The 15706-nt window shown below is 43.4% G+C and overlaps 1 protein-coding gene across 1 annotated transcript in view; it reads left to right on the top strand.

The window, feature by feature from the left end:
* Usp31 (ubiquitin specific peptidase 31) overlaps positions 1 to 8189 on the top strand; it is a 62750-nt gene extending 54561 nt beyond the window's left edge. Inside the window, exon 16 of the mRNA XM_041666175.1 lies at positions 604 to 8189. Coding sequence (XP_041522109.1) covers positions 604 to 2174 — 1571 coding nt within the window. The 3' untranslated portion in view covers positions 2175 to 8189. The remainder of the gene's footprint in view (positions 1 to 603) is intronic.
* Positions 8190 to 15706: the final 7517 nt, after the last annotated feature.

Here is a 15706-nt window from a genome sequence, read left to right on the forward strand (position 1 = left end):
TGCAATGGGGTTATGGGTTCGTGTATCATTTTGGTCAAGGAATTCATTCTGTGATTTCCAGGCGTCCTTCAGGAAGATGAAGGAGCTGGGTTAGAAGCGCATGTTTAGTGAAGATCTGGGAGTGTCCGGATCCTTGCTGGACACAGACTTCTTAGATTTTATTTAATTCTTTAATTAGACCAACAGTCATCAAATTATACCCAGAGGCCTCGTGTGGATGGCTGCTTTTTCCATAGTTTTTGGAACATAATCATCCATGCTTGATTGTGTGCCACCTGTGGCTGGTTTTATGGTAAGGTCACAGAGCTGAGCAGTTGCCTGAACAGCCTAATAGACTGACGGGGTCTTTCCAGAAAGCGTACTGACCCTGATGTAGGATGAAGTAGATGGAGAGCATTTTGCCGACTTGAGAGTTAGCATGACCTTATTTTGCAGATAAGGGTTGAAAGTACACAGTTATCCTTGACTCTAGCAGACAGGCCAGCATTGAAGGTCATGGTCCTGTCATTCCCCCAGGTTTGCCCTTGCTCTGTCTTCAGTGTCTTAAGGTGTTACTAATAATTTTTGATGATTTAGTCTGACAGAATTTTCTCTGTTATGCAGGAGGCTTCTCTACTCGACCATTTGTGAGAAGTGTGCAGCGTCAAAGCCTGTCATCCAGGTCTTCTGTCACCAGCCCCTTGGCCGTCAATGAAAATTGCATGCGGCCTTCTTGGTCCCTGTCTGCCAAGCTACAGATGCGCTCCAGTTCTCCTTCCCGCTTCTCAGGGGACTCCCCAATCCATGGGTCTGCCTCCACCCTTGAAAGGATTGGGGAGGCAGGTGATGACAAAGTGTCCATATCTTGCTTCGGTAGTCTACGGAACCTTTCTGGTAGTCACCAGGAACCAAGTGACAGTCACAATAGACGAGAGCACAAGGCTGTGGGCCGGGCCCCATTGGCTGTCATGGAAGGTGTGTTCAAAGATGAGTCAGACTCTCGAAAATTGAACTCCAATGTAGACACACCAAACAAAAATCTAGCACAAGGGGATTGCTTGCCCCACATTTCTGATCCTTTTGATAATAATAACCAGATTGCGTATGTGGATCAGAGTGATTCTGTTGACAGCTCTCCAGTCAAAGAGGTGAAACCTCCAAGCCACCCAGACTCCCTCACAAAGAAGCCAGAGAGCACAACCAAGAGATCCCCTAGTTCCAAAGGCACTTCTGAGCCAGAGAAGAGCATGCGGAAGGGGAGGCCAGCCTTGGCCAGCCAGGAGTCTTCTCTTTCAAGTCCATCCCCTTCTTCACCTGTTCCTGTAAAGGTTTCCTTGAAACCTGCCCGCTGTCGGAGCAAAGCAGATTCTTCCAGGGCCAGTGGAAGGCATTCATCCCCTGCCTCTACCCAACCCAAAAAAGAATCGTCCCCCAGGTCCCAGGAATCCATGTCATCTCCTTCACCACAGAAGCAAAAGTCTGCTTCTGCCTTCACTTACTCTTCTTCCTCCATATCTGCCAAAAAAGCCCCAGGCCCTGCCACCAGGGGCTCCTTACCTTCTGGGAAGAGTAGGACTTCTGACCAGAGCTTGAGTAGAGAGGGTTCCAGACAAAGTTTAGGTTCTGACAGAGCCAGTGTCACCTCCACCTCCACCTCCAAACCTAGCTCCCCTCGGGTGAATCAGGCCAGATCAGGAGACAACAGAGTTGACGGCAAGCACGTTAGGAGCTCTTCCATGGCCAGCCTGCGCTCACCTAGCACGAGTGTGCGCTCTGGGTTGAAGAGGGACAGCAAGTCTGAGGACAAAGGACTGTCCTTCTTTAAGTCAGCCTTGAGACAGAAAGAAACCCGGCGGTCTACTGATCTTGGCAAGACAACCTTGCTGTCCAAAAAGGCTGGTGGGAGCTCTGTCAAGTCCGTCAGTAAGAACACCACAGATGACAAGGCAGAGAAAGGCCATCAGTCCCCAGGCTCCCAGCAGCCAAACACAAATGCAGTTGGAAAAGAACAGCTTGTTTCAAAGGACCCTGCTTCTGCTAAACATTCCTTGCTATCTGCTCGAAGATCCAAGTCTTCCCAGCTAGATTCTGGAGTTCCTTTGTCTCCCAGTAGCAGGCTGGCCACCGAGAAAGGCTCCAAAAAGCTGTCTTCTAGCATGCAAACCTCTGCACGGCCTTCTCAAAAACCCCAGTGATCTTCTGCAATCTGGGTGTTTTATCTGTACAGATGTTTATTTATTTAGAACTCCCTTCCCACCAAAGCCCTCTATGCTTTTATTTTGTTTTTTTTTTGTTTGTTTGTTTGTTTGTTTTTTTGGGGGGGGGTTATGTGCCTGACTGTGTGAGAGAATAGGAGTGTGTGTGTGGAATTCAAATTGTTAAAAGTGTCGCCTTATTCTGCCATTGAACCAAATAACAGCCATAGGCAAAGCATTGATACCAAGCTAACTGGAATAACTGTAGAAAATAATCTGGATAGTCCCTTTAGCAATTGTACCTGTTTCTTTCTAGAGAACTCTAATGACTTTGGTTGGACACTAGGGTTTGGAAACCTGTGAACCAATTAAGCTATCAGTGTGTAAACAGATGAATTGTTTGACTTAGGTTTTCATCTGAGCAGAATTTATCCTCATGTAGATTGTTGAGTGCCATCAGGAGCTTAGAAAACAAACAAAACAAAAACTGTGATGCTAACAACAACATAAACTGAGGGAAAACTTGCTTTCTGCACTTTGGCCCCATCTACCAGACTTTGTAAGGGCAATATCTTAACACTAATGTTTCTCAGGTATATATACTCAGCTAGTCTAGGATGGATGTACATTACTAATAAATGGGTTCAAGAGGAAGATGACATGGGGGGAGGGTGACTGTCCTTTCTCCTACTGCCACGGGTAAAGGTTTCAGAGGTAGACAGAAAATCTTCGTATCTGCATTTATATGCATACCCTAGCCTGTCTTGACTCCTTGGATATGTTCTAAGATTTGGCAATTTTTGGATAGTCAGAAAGCTAGTCACTAATATTTTTTTCATTCTAAATTTGCTGGCTAAAGCCATTGGAATTTTGAACTGTAGCTGAACAGTTAATGCTTTTGAAAGATTCCCAGAAAAAGTTTTATTCCAAGCTCGAAGCCTGAGTTTATCATTTTCCTCCCCTGATGTTGCTTTTTTCTGTTAGAAGTTTGAGGATCTCCTGCTCCCCTTGTGTGCATGCTTACTGCCTTGTCTTGCTGCTTGGAAAAGAAAGAAGTTGCCTCCTACCAAGAGCCACTGGTGGTGTGGCGATGTGTTGTGAGACAAAGCATTGCACATGCACTTTGGATCATACCTGTCAGTCTTCCTTGTGACTGCTTCTCTATAGCTCTTTTATGTCTGCTCTGTCCTGAAGAGTTAACCTCAGACCCAGAACTCAAGCAGAGTCTGGCATATGTTCCCTCTGACATGTAGTTGCCAGTCGCGTTACTATAGATGAAAAGGGGACCTCAAACCTCTCTGGATTCTCACAGGTAAAACAAAGTTTTCCAAGCCTTGTGGAAATTACTTGGAAATACTTTCCAGTCCAGTTTTTTGGTGTCCTCTTTTTTTTTCTTCTTTTTTTTTTTAATATCAAGAGAATTGAGGTCTTGATTCTCAGAGTAGCATTTGTCACTTTGTCATTAAATATAGCATGTTGAGTTTATGTGTTATTACATACTAAAGCTCCTGGTTCCCAGGTCCACACGAACTCCCTCTTCAGTATTTCTGTGACGTGGCCGCGGTGCATACGTGCATGTGGTGTGATTTCTGCACTGTCCTTTTGTTCTTTATGTTAAGAATACCTCCTGGGAAGTACTTTCCACTAGTTAACTTAAGTTTATTTTGCTGCTAATATGGACATTAGCTGGTAGCTTGCAGGTTCAGGGTGACTGGGATTTTCAGCCCTTGTGGTATTTGAGGCTTAGGTGTTCAGCTTTGTGCACGTTACCACAGTGCTCCACACAATCCAGTGTGTGTGTGTGTGTGCAGTGCCCACTGCACTCAGTCCTGTACTGGCTGCTTCTGTCCCTCCTCCCCAGCCCCTTGTGGCTTCCCAAAGCCTCCAGGCTCTCTGCCCTTTGTGTGACTGAGGTGACAGCTGCCTTTTCATGTCGTCATTGTTCAGTGGCACATGGTCAGCCCCAGCAGTGTTTGGCCACCTATCTTGTTTTCTTTTATTTTCTAAAAAAGCATCAAATGTGAGGCCATCAGTATCAGGAATTGAGCATTTGTGTGATTTGAGCCTCTGAAATGGTCTTAGAATTAGAGTGTGATAAGACAAAGGATTTTAATAACAAGCTGTTTTGCCATAATTAAGATAACTAGAAGCTAGTTTAATTTTCACAGTACTACATAGTTTGTTCTTGAATGCAGTAGGAATGAATTCTCCCTCCCACATGTATCATACTTTCTTAAACAAAACAGAAAAATCCTCAAGTCTCTACTTTTCCATGGGATCAAGAAAGACAGTTTCTATAATGTAATAAAATTGAAAAGATGTATGTATATGGAATTTAGTCCTTATTTCATATTTAATTTAATAGAAAAAAAACATCATTGTCTAGGCTATGAAGCTGCCATGCTTGTGAGGTTGGGAAAGAATGCAATATAATTCCTTACTGCTGGGGTGTGTTTAAGACCCAGAAAAGGCTGCTCTCACAGTGTTGTCTGAAGTGAAAGAGCTTATGAGAGCATTGCTGCTTGGTTCATTCAGTTCTCTGGCAGGGTTAAGTTACTGCAGTCTTTCCGCAGTGATTTGGATATAGTGAACATACTGAACCTGGTTAGGGCAGTCATTCCCCATAGGCACACAGCACCAACCAACAGAATAATGCATTGGTAATTTGGGGGGGGATGTTAAATAAGCCCCCCTTTATCCTTGCTCTTTTCCTGTAGAACACCCTGCGCATGAGCCTACACCATCACTTAAGCCAGCCTTCCTCCTTGTCTTCATGATGATGCTTACTCATGTCCCTTACAACCCTCGCCAACCTCATTTATTTCTTCTGATGCCTGAGAGTGAGTAGTGCCATGTCCAATCAATAGAGCAATGTGGTATATCTGTGCTGTGCCACATTTAATTCATTTGGGCCTGCTTTGCAAAGTCAAACAGAAAGCTTCAGCAGTCTGCTGTAGTTGAGGAGTCCTGGGAGACACCAAAGCAAACAGGGCCTGCCATGAAGTGGTGGTCTTCATCAGAAACACCCAAACAGATTATGGTTGGGTAAGACATGAGGTTCCTTGAGTTTTTGTCTGGAAATCAAAAGTGTCCTTGTTTATCTCTGGAGACATTGTGGTCTTCTGGCCACTGGATCAGACTGAGCTGTCTGTACTGTATAGTGGTTAAAATCTAGTATCTGGTCACTTTACATTAGAATCAACCCTCTGTGTTTCTATGAGATGGCTAAGGAGATTGTTGAGGGATGGGATGCACTGTTACCCGTCTAACTAATAAGTAGGAGTGGTGTGTTAAGGGAGCAGTAGTGGCAGCTTAAGGGATATGGATTAAAGAGTTGTAAACAAAGCTCATTTCAGATAAACCCTCTTTAAGTTTTGATAGATTACTAATAGCTGAAGTTACAGTTTCCTGTGTACATTGTCATTGAATACAAAGGTAATTAGTGTTCTGGTTTGGACTTTTGAGCTAGGATGAAAATCATAAGCACAGTTTCAATAAAACACGGTTTGGAGGTGCATTGATACTTAGATTTTGGAGTTGAGAAGGGAAAAATTTGCCGGCAAACCAGTGCCTACCATAAAGACAACTTAGCTGCTAGTATGCAGGCTGCACTTGCTTGAGTTTTATAAAGAGCTCATTGCTATTCAGCTGACTGCACCTTCAGTTGGGACATCATGCTTTTGTTTCAGTCAGTGCTTGGGGTCCCGTGCTGCCTTGTGATCAGACCCCAAATTGTTCTTCCTAGCTGCCTTTTGAGCATGACCGATCATTTTTACCCTGAAGTAGAGACAGCAGTTTTGCATGCCCTCCTTCTAACCCAGAAAGCATGCTCATACTACCTATGCAAGCAACCAGTTGAAAAGCATACGGAGAAACTACACTAAACATTGAGTTTTAAAAAAGAAAAAAGACAACTCAGATCCTGGAGCTCTATTTTTGAATTTGTGATTTTTAAAGCGTGGCTTCATCATCAGTGCAGGTGAGCCTGAATGTGAATTTTAGGTTGCTTGGCGTCTCTTTCTCTGCCAGTCTTTTTTTTTTTTTTTTAAATTATCATTGGTGAGATTGTGTGTAAAATGGTACTTTGCAAGCAGGAGTGGATTGGATATGTTGAACATACACTGGTGTATATATTGTATTTAGCCTGAAGACTTTCCTAAAGTATTTTGTTCTAAGAAATAACCTGCCATTTTCTATAGATTTTAATTTTTTATATCTTCTGGTGTTGTTCATCACAAGGAGAGATGTGGCTTCATATAGTGCTAACAATTTTTAAATGCTTTTGTAGAGACTCGGAGGTGTTTAGGAAGACTCTGGGACTTCCCACTCACTGGTCTCAGTAAGATTAAGGATGTGGAATGTATGGTAGTGTTAAACAATGGATTCAGATCTAGATCCAACTCACATTCATTTAAAACCATTGTTTTCCATGGGGCAGGGATGGGGCAGAGGCTCATAGCAAAGGTGAAAGATGATGATTCACCCTAGGTCACTAGGATCATCAAGGGACTTGGAAGGCGTGGGCCTCTCCCAGGCTTTTGATGCTGGGTGACTTTCTCTCCTTATTCCAGTCAGAATCGAGAAGGATGTGGTACACCATCTCTTTGCCAACAGTTTATGGCGAGAATCATCACTGCCATACAAAGTACTCAGGAGGAATTCCAGTTGCGTTGGACAAGAAAATTAAAAGAAGCTGTCAATCCCCTGCTCGAATTCAGGGGACAAGAGCTTTCTGACTTCAAGGTCTGATTTGGACTTGTGAAGCATTTTATGGATGGTATGTTACTTGCCAGTCTGGGGATTGTTCTTCCTGGTGGCAAGCAGAGTGCCCCAAGGGGTCCAAATTCATTCCCAGAGCCTCTGTTCAGATTCTGCTGTCGGACTGAGACCCATGCAGGAAGGGAAGTTACTCCATGTTAGAAAAGGTGGCAGAAGACGGTGGAAAGCTAGCTGTCCGGCCATGCAGACCCTGCTCTGCTTTTGACAGCACAGTTGCAAACCACAGGCTGCAGGGGCCCCTGCTCTGCTTGCACTCCACTCTAGGTCTTTCCTACTCAGAACGTAGCTCTAGGAGTCCTTTTCAATGTAAAAACAAATGTGAAACATTCTATTGAAATTATTTTGACGCTCTCATTGCTATTTTTTCATGTAATTAAATCAATACCTATCCAGGAATTTGGCAGTATATGTTACCTACAGAGGCACAAGAAGTTTGGTTTTAATCTGTGGTGAGCCAGGTACACTATACCATCTTCAAAATAATCTACTGTGCTGTGTGGCCTCATCCCATTGAACATCAGGCTGCCTACAAAAAGGAGAAAAACAGTTTATCTGACGTGGCTCAAATTTTAAGGAGTAAGGGTATCAGGAAAAATCAGAGCTGGAACAGCTTTGGCACACGGCCTCCCAGAGTCGAGCTCTCTGCTGCTGTGAACACGCAGCATGAACTTTCCTAGGTGCTATTCCAGACTGGGGGACTGTGTTTCTGCACTTGCGGTTCTGTCGGTCTTTCCTGTAGGCATTTATGTTCTGTGTAGGTCTGCTCACCGACTGTGCCTCTCACCACTGGTTAAAATTAAATTTGGGCCTCATTACCAAAATGGTTTCTTGATTCTCTTGTGTATTTACAGCGGCATTTATTTCTCTAGTCTTAAAAGCTGCATGTCATATCACTGTACACAAAATGCTTTGGTGTCATTCATGAGCCATAGTGAGCTCTGTATAAATTCTTCAGTAAAAGGATGGCAGAGTGTCTTTCCTGCAGGCTGGAAGAAAGTGTATCCTACATTTTAAATTATTTTAGGCCAAGTGCATGAGGTATGTCACTGCCTTCTGTTATTTATTTGTATATTTTATTATTCAAGGTGTATGCACTTTTAAGAAGCAGAATTTATATTTTTATGTTTAAAACGTTTTATTTCCGAGACAGCAGTTGGTTATATAGTATACAATTGGAATTAAGAGAAAACTGGAAATGTAACAAAACATAATAAATTTACCACATGCCTTCTTCAAGACATACTCCTTTTTTCTCCCCCTTGCCGAACCAGCTTTTTTTTTAAATGTTGACTAGTATTTGTACTGCATTGATTTTGTATAACAAAATGCTTTAAAGTTGCAGCGTTTCAGGTAAAAACATCAAGTTACAGGACACTACCACACAGACTGGCCGACTCCCCATGCAATTGCCGTGTAAAAAGATCACATCCATACTTGTTCGCAGTCAACAATTATATGAGTGATATAATGAGAGACATGAGAGACTAGATGTCCTGAGCTACATAGAAAGAGCTCACATCCTGCCTCACTTCCAACAGATTTTCTTCATTGCTCCTCTTTGGTGATAAGAGGAAATTGTAACATTAAAAAGTACTCTTTCCTTAGCCTTTTCTCACCTCTTATACACATAGTATCTGCTTTATTTTTTATTTTATGCGAATGAGTGCTTTGCTTGTATTTGTCTAAGTGCACCATTTGTGCCTGAGCCCAGGGAGAGGCTAGAAATGACTCTTGGATCCCCTGGAGTTTAGAGTTTCTAATGACTGATCTATTGTCTGGCTGCTGGGAACTGAACCCACGTCTTCTGGAAGAGTAGCCAGTGCTCTTAATCACTGAGCCATCTCTCCAGCCTCCCAGAACCTGGCTTTTAACCATCTTCTTCTGAGGTTTTTGTTTTGTTTATTTTCTAGCTATCTTGCCTACAAAGACAATTCTCTAGTGTGGTGTTGTATCACTTATGACCACTTGGGGGCAACAGAGCTCAGTATTCTCCAGTGTATTTTAAAAGTCCAGCTTACCAGTTTTTAATGTCTTATCTGAGGGTGGAAATGCCTGAGCTAAGCTGAGAATAGCATCTCTGAGCTGGTCTTGCTCATTGTGTAAATATTCTAGCCAGCCATTTCTCCCAGAGAAGTGAGTACCATGGGAGCACAGCATCATCATGGCAGAGTTGGGTAGACCACTCTGGATCATCCAAAACAGCACTTCCTCCTCTAAGTTGGAGTGGTAAGGTTTTCCTTTAGCTTAGCACAGCACTCCGTTTACTAAAGAGGTTTGATTATGCATGCACATGTTCACATACCATAAAATATATAAATTCAATATTTACAGAAATATCTAAAGACCACTTTGTTGCCAGTGAATTTGGAGGATTATTTTCAAATACTTGAATGCTCAGTGTCTGCAAACACATTTTAGCTCTGAAATCTTCATGAAGAAAGCAAAAGTGTGGCAAAGCCCCTTGACCTGTTCCATGTCTCCTTTGTATTAAAACCCCCATGAGAGACTTGAGGTCTAAGCCAGCAGAAAGTGGTTGAAAACATGTCACCCCAAGCCAGTGCCCTTTCCCCAGGTGGGCTCCAGACTGCAGCAGATGTTGGGTTTGGCTCTTCCTCCTTTTTAGGCATCTCCATGTGGGTTGTCCAGGACTTGATCTGGTGGATAGGGTCTACCTTATGCAAAGCCTTTGGGAGTCTCTTGAGATCTTGGCTCACCATCACATTTTTCCTCTCCTTGTCAACATTCACTACACAGGGAGAACAGGGACCTCCTCCCTGACAGATTCTGCATGTGTAGTCCAGTGGATATCACCCTGTATGGTTATCAGGGCTATATCATTAATTTGGCTTGCTCTTCTGGTTTAAACAGCTCCACTTTTTTAAATTTGAATTTACTGTTTTGTGTGTATGAATGTTTTCCTACACGTATGTTTGTGCATGCCTGGTGCCCACCCAGATAGGAAGATTCCTCCTGGAACTGGAGTGACAGATGATTGTGAGCCACCATGTGGGTGCTGGAAATTGAATTCGCCCTCTGTAAGAGCAACTGAGTCGCTGGTAATACAAGACTTCAATATGTAATTAAGACCATGTAGCAGCAGGCTGCTTGGCCGCTTGTTCATTTCCCTTTCACCCAATCCCCCCAAAAAAATCACACAGAAACTGTATAATTAAATCACTGCTTGGCCCATTAGCTCTAGCTTCTTATTGGTTAACTCTTACATACTAATTTAACCCATTTTTATTCATCTGTGTAATTGCCACATGGCTGTGGCTTACCAGCTAACGTTCTGTCTGGCTCCAGCAGGGCTACATGGCTTCTCTAACTCATCCTTCCTTCTCCCAACATTCAGTTTAGTTTTCCCTGCCTACCTCTGTTCTCTGCGCAGGCCCAAGACAGTTTCTTTATTAACCAATGGTATTCACAGCATACAGAGGGGAATCCCACATCAAGACCAGGCAGGTGGTATTTCCTAGGTCTCCCCTTTGTTTATGAAAAACCCATGGAGACTCAGATCCAGTTTCCAGTTCCAAGGACTCGGTCTGTCTCCTAGAGTAAACCTCAAGACATTATACCAAATGCAGATGGGCTTTGCCAGCCTCTGATTCATACAAGGTCCCATGAAGAAGAATGACACTTATATCATTCCAAGGCAGAGACCAAGTCCCTTCTTTTTTTTTTTATTTATTTTTTGGTTTTTCGAGACAGGGTTTCTCTGTGGCTTTGGAGCCTGTCCTGGAACTAGCTCTTGTAGACCAGGCTGGCTTCGAACTCACAGAGATCCACCTGTCTCTGCCTCCCGAGTGCTGGGATTAAAGGCGTGCCCCACCACCGCCCGGCCCCCAAGCCCCTTCTTGTAGCACTGTTTCTGTAGTCCAACACTAGGATATAGTCACAGGGTCAAAGTAGTGAATGTGACATTTTAGTACTCCCTCCTTGCTCTTCCTCAAGGCATTCTGCCTACTAGCTTTGAGGCACGCAGAAGGTCCATTTCCTTACCCTTCCATCATCTCTCTGATATGAGCTTGCTTCAGAGCTCTCCTGGACCACCCTCTCCAGGCTTGCAGTCCGTGCTACAGTCTGCCTCCTCCCTACCTTATGTTCTGCATGCATTCAATCAGCTAATGCTATGCCTGTTTGAAGGAGATGCAGAGAGGTAGCCTTTTCCATTTGCTCTCTTTTTCCTCTTGAGGGCACATGGTGGTGTTTCCCTGAACTACTAGGCTAACTGATTTGTCTGAGTCAACTTTCCTGTCTAGGGGTGGAGTTAAAGGGGAATGGTGCTTTTTAAGCCTGCCCTGCTGTACTGGACATAGAGAAAAGATTCAGTGAGTGGTTGCCATCGTGACCATAGTGACAGAGGGAGGGGCTAACCCAGGAAGCCTTGCAGGATAGCTCTCATTCCATCTAAGGGAAACCACTTTCTTGAAGCTCCAGGAGGCCCTTCCTGGCATGTAGGACAAGAAGCGGTGAAAGAAGGGAGGAGTGACCATCTAAAGGAACCTCATATGACTTAGATTTGTACCAAAGTAAATAACAATCATGAACAGTTTAATTTGGGGGAAGAGATGAGACCCAGTTTGTGCCTTTGCACAATCACCATGACAACAATGTGGTACCTGAGAAGTAAGTTAGGAGTTTGCTGCGGAATCTGGGTGACCTAGAGTGGTGGAGGTGCAGGAGGGTAGGGAGGTTCTGTACAGGGAAGGCTGGCTGCTGGGCTTAGTCCCTGTGACTGTGACTTAAGGGTTGGACAGTCAGGACAAGTTACTCAAGTTCTCTGTGCATGGGAGTCTTCCCCTGTGGAATGTAGATTGTGGTGTCTAGATGAGGAGGTATTTAGTTGATGGGGTGTTATATAAGTATTTGGTTTTATCTATTATCTTTCTGTTTCTTTGATCTTTGTATCACCCACTTTTTTAACTGTTTAGTTTTTATGTGACTTGATCGCCTTCTACCTTCCTTCTATACCACCTGCTTTCTATCTGTCTCTCCTTACTCTTTTCAAACACCAAGCCTTTGTGCATGTATAAGGTGTGTGTGTGTGTGTGTGTGTGTGTGTGTGTCAGTGTACATATGCATGTGGATGGATGTGTGTCCTATATGAGGGGGACCAGAGGTTGATTGACATCGGGTTTCCTTCTCAGTTGCTCTCCACTTTGATTTTTTGAGACGGTCTCACTGGTTTGGCTAGGTTAGCTGGCACCAAGCTCTAGGGATCTTTCTGTCTCTGGCTTTTCAATGCTGGGGTTCCAGATATGCCCCACCCCGCATGGGTTTTCACTTGGATATTATGGATATGAGTTCGTGTCCTCTGGTTTGTGCTGCAGATGGTTCACTTGACCTTGTTCTTACTCTGCCCCAAACTGGACTCATACTCAAAACCTATCTCCTCATTTGACTTCAGCTGCCATTTCTTTTCTTTTCTTTTTTTTTTTTTTTTTTTTTTTGATTTTTCGAGACAGGGTTTCTCCGTAGCTTTTGGTTCCTGTCCTGGAACTAGCTCTTGTAGACCAGGCTGGCCTCGAACTCACAGAGATCCGCCTGCCTCTGCTGGGATTAAAGGCGTGCGCCACCACCGCCCGGCTCAGCTGCCATTTCTTAAAGGTAGGCTCTCACCATGTACTTCATGCTGACTTCCCGCTCGCCACTGCAACCCCGAGTGCTGAGGTGACTGGAGCACGATTAATAAAAACCCAGAGACAGAAATTGGGGTTCAACCTGAAGGTCAGAAAAGTAAAACAGCCAGCCGCTGGCTCTTATCTCTCCCTCAGTCCAAAATGGTGATCCTGCCTCCAGGAATCCTCAGAATGAGACTGTGTGAGAGCTGTCTCTTCCTGTCTTATATTCCTCTCTAGTGCTGGGATTAAAGGTGTTGCACCACTGCTGCCTGGTTTCTATGGCAAACAGGTGTGGCTACTGGGATTAAAGGAGTGTGTCACCACTGCCTGGTTTGTAAGGCTGATCAGTGTGGTTGTTTTACTCTCTGATCTTCAGACAAGCTATATTTATTAAAATACAAATGAAATATCACCGCAGGTGACAGGTGTGTGCTGGCCTTTAGCATTGCCGTCTGGATTTATGAGAGCCTGAGAAACGTCACCTTAGTACTCAGGGCTTCAGAGCACTTTCATCCTCTTGCCCTTCCTGACCTTTTGCTGTTCTCATGCATCTAATTCCGTGTGCATCTAACAATGTTAACATTACATAGTCACTGTTCACTTAGATTCACCAGGATACTTACTTTCATTGCTCTTCCAACCTTTCCCTTTGCCTGAAGAATTCCTGCTAGTGTTTTAAGTTTGTGTTAATGGTGCATTCTCTCAGTTCTTATTTGATTAGAAATATCTTTATATTTTTAAGGAAGAAATCATTTGTGTTTATTGATCCATGTATGTTTTTTCATTAAAAGACTGTTAACTTTTTGACTGGGGTATCTGCGTTAGGCATGACGAAGGATCAAACAGCAGCAATAGTCTTCTATTTTCTAATTGAAAATGTTTCTCTATAGTTAAAAAAAGAAGAAAGAAAGAGAAACAAATTAGAGATAAAATTGTTATTTTGGGAAGTAAATACCTCAGTCTGGAGATTAGGGATGTAGCTCAGTGGAAGAGTGTGTGACTAGCATGCTCAGGGCCCTAAGTTCTACCCCAGCACCAATAAAATAAAATAAAAAGAAGGAAAAAGTTTAGTTGGTTCTTCTCCTGATTACTGACATGTTCTGGCTAAATTTTATGTCAACTTAACACAGGTTTCATTTTGGAAGAGAAAATCTTGATTGAGGAAATACTTCCGAGGCTGGAGAGATGGCTCAGTGGTTAAGAGCACTGGTTACTCTTCCAGAGGTTCTAAGTTCAATTCCCAGCAACCATATGGTGGCTCACAACCATCTGTAATGAGATCTGGTGCCCTCTTCTGACCTGCAGGTAGACATATGGGCAGATCGCTTTCTATATAATAAATAAATCTTTAAAAAAAAGAAAGAAAATACTTCTACCATAATGACCTGTAGGCATAAGTCTACAGAGCATTTTCTTAATAATTGATTCCCTAGGGTCAAGCCCATTATGGGTGGTGCCATCCCTGGGCTGATGATGGTCCTGGGTTTTATAAGAAAGCAGGATGAGCAAGCCAGTAAGCAACGCCCCTACATGGTCTCTGCATCAGCTTTTGCCTCCAGGTTCCTGCTTTGAGTTTCTACGATGATTTCCCTAGACTGTAAAATGAAATAAACTCTTAACTCCCCAAGTTGCTTTAGTCATGATGTTTTATCACAGCAACAGGCACACTAATAGACAACATGTAAACCAATTCTGCTACAGCCCAGTTTGTCCTCACAGAACCATCTCTGCTTACCCCAGCCCTCTCCTTATTGCCCCCCAGGGCACTGTCTGAGCTGGGCCTCACCTCTCCTCTCCCATCCTGGCCATCCTCTCCAGAGTACGACTTACCTTCCTCTCTTTCCAGCATACCAGACATGGCCACTTTTCTGCATGCTATCTACTATCCTCTTTCTCCCTCTGCCTGGTTTATCAGCAATTTGGACTGTGTATTGTTTGGGTTCCAGTCCCCTCCCCATGTGTAGGGGGTAGGACTTCCAACTTTTCAGGTGTGAGATACTCTACAGATAAGCTACATCCACACCCCGCCTTCAGTTTTGAAGAGGATTGTCATTGAGAATGGAACTCTGGGTTGGAGATTAAGTTCTTTGATATCCATTCCATGGGCTTCTTTCATTGGTGAGTCTGTGAGCAGTCTTACTGCTTGGACAATATGGGGCAGAGTGCTTCTTCCTGGATTCTTTGAAAGGGTTCATTTTCTACCAGCTTCCTTCTGATGGACAAAGGTGTGGGTTCCTTGTCTTTTATTCCCCATAACAAGAATCTGACTTGTTTTCTTCTTGGGAATTTTTTTCATTCTTTTTAAATCTTCATTATTTTTTTATTCTGGACATTTCCAGCAAAATGAGTCTTCTTCAGCTGGGTTTGATTTTTCCAGGTAAAAGAAGGAGCATCCTTTTAAATAGGAGTTTCACATACACACTGGATACATCTTAGGATGTCTCAAGTTTTGAATGGGGCATATTTATACCCAGCTTCTCTTGTTTTTCTGAAACTAAAGTTAAACCGAGCATCCTCTATTTCATTTGCCAAACCTGTCAACTTCTAGCTATGTCCGATTTGCTGTTAAACATATCTCATTATGTTTTCAATTTAATTTAGGTGATTGCTTTTTTTTTTTCAGTTCTAGAATTTCCATGGGTTATTTATGGAGGCTAGGTGCTGTTCCCCACTCGGCTGTCGGTTTTCATAGGCGACATAGTTATGAAAGCCTACGTCTGTGGCACTAGTATCTAGTCACATGTTCATTTCCTTCTGTTATAACCTTCGTTCCACTTCTCGGCATCCTTTAATGTTTTTCTTATATTACATCATATTTATTTTGTGGCGGCAGGGACATGATCCTACGTGTTTGAGGTCAGGACAGGTTTCAGCTGTGTGTTCTTGCAGGTCCTCAGGCTTGGTGGCCAGAACTTTACTCACTGAGACATTTTTTAATTTGATGCTAAGCAGTATGTAAGAGAATACCACAGAGGCTCTGGCCAGTGTTGATGTTTCCCTGCAGGGAAAACTTACGCCGTTCCTGGGCTGGAAAACAGGAGCTAAACTGACTTTTAAAAGACTCCATTTACTTCCGGGCTGTTGACCATAGACGAAATTTTCATTCCACTGCTTATTCAGTAAGAACACATT

The sequence above is a fragment of the Microtus oregoni genome, unplaced genomic scaffold, assembly GCF_018167655.1.
Source record: "Microtus oregoni isolate MIOR12 unplaced genomic scaffold, Mior012 000016F_ref0000370, whole genome shotgun sequence".
In the NCBI taxonomy this organism is placed as follows: Eukaryota; Metazoa; Chordata; class Mammalia; order Rodentia; family Cricetidae; genus Microtus; species Microtus oregoni.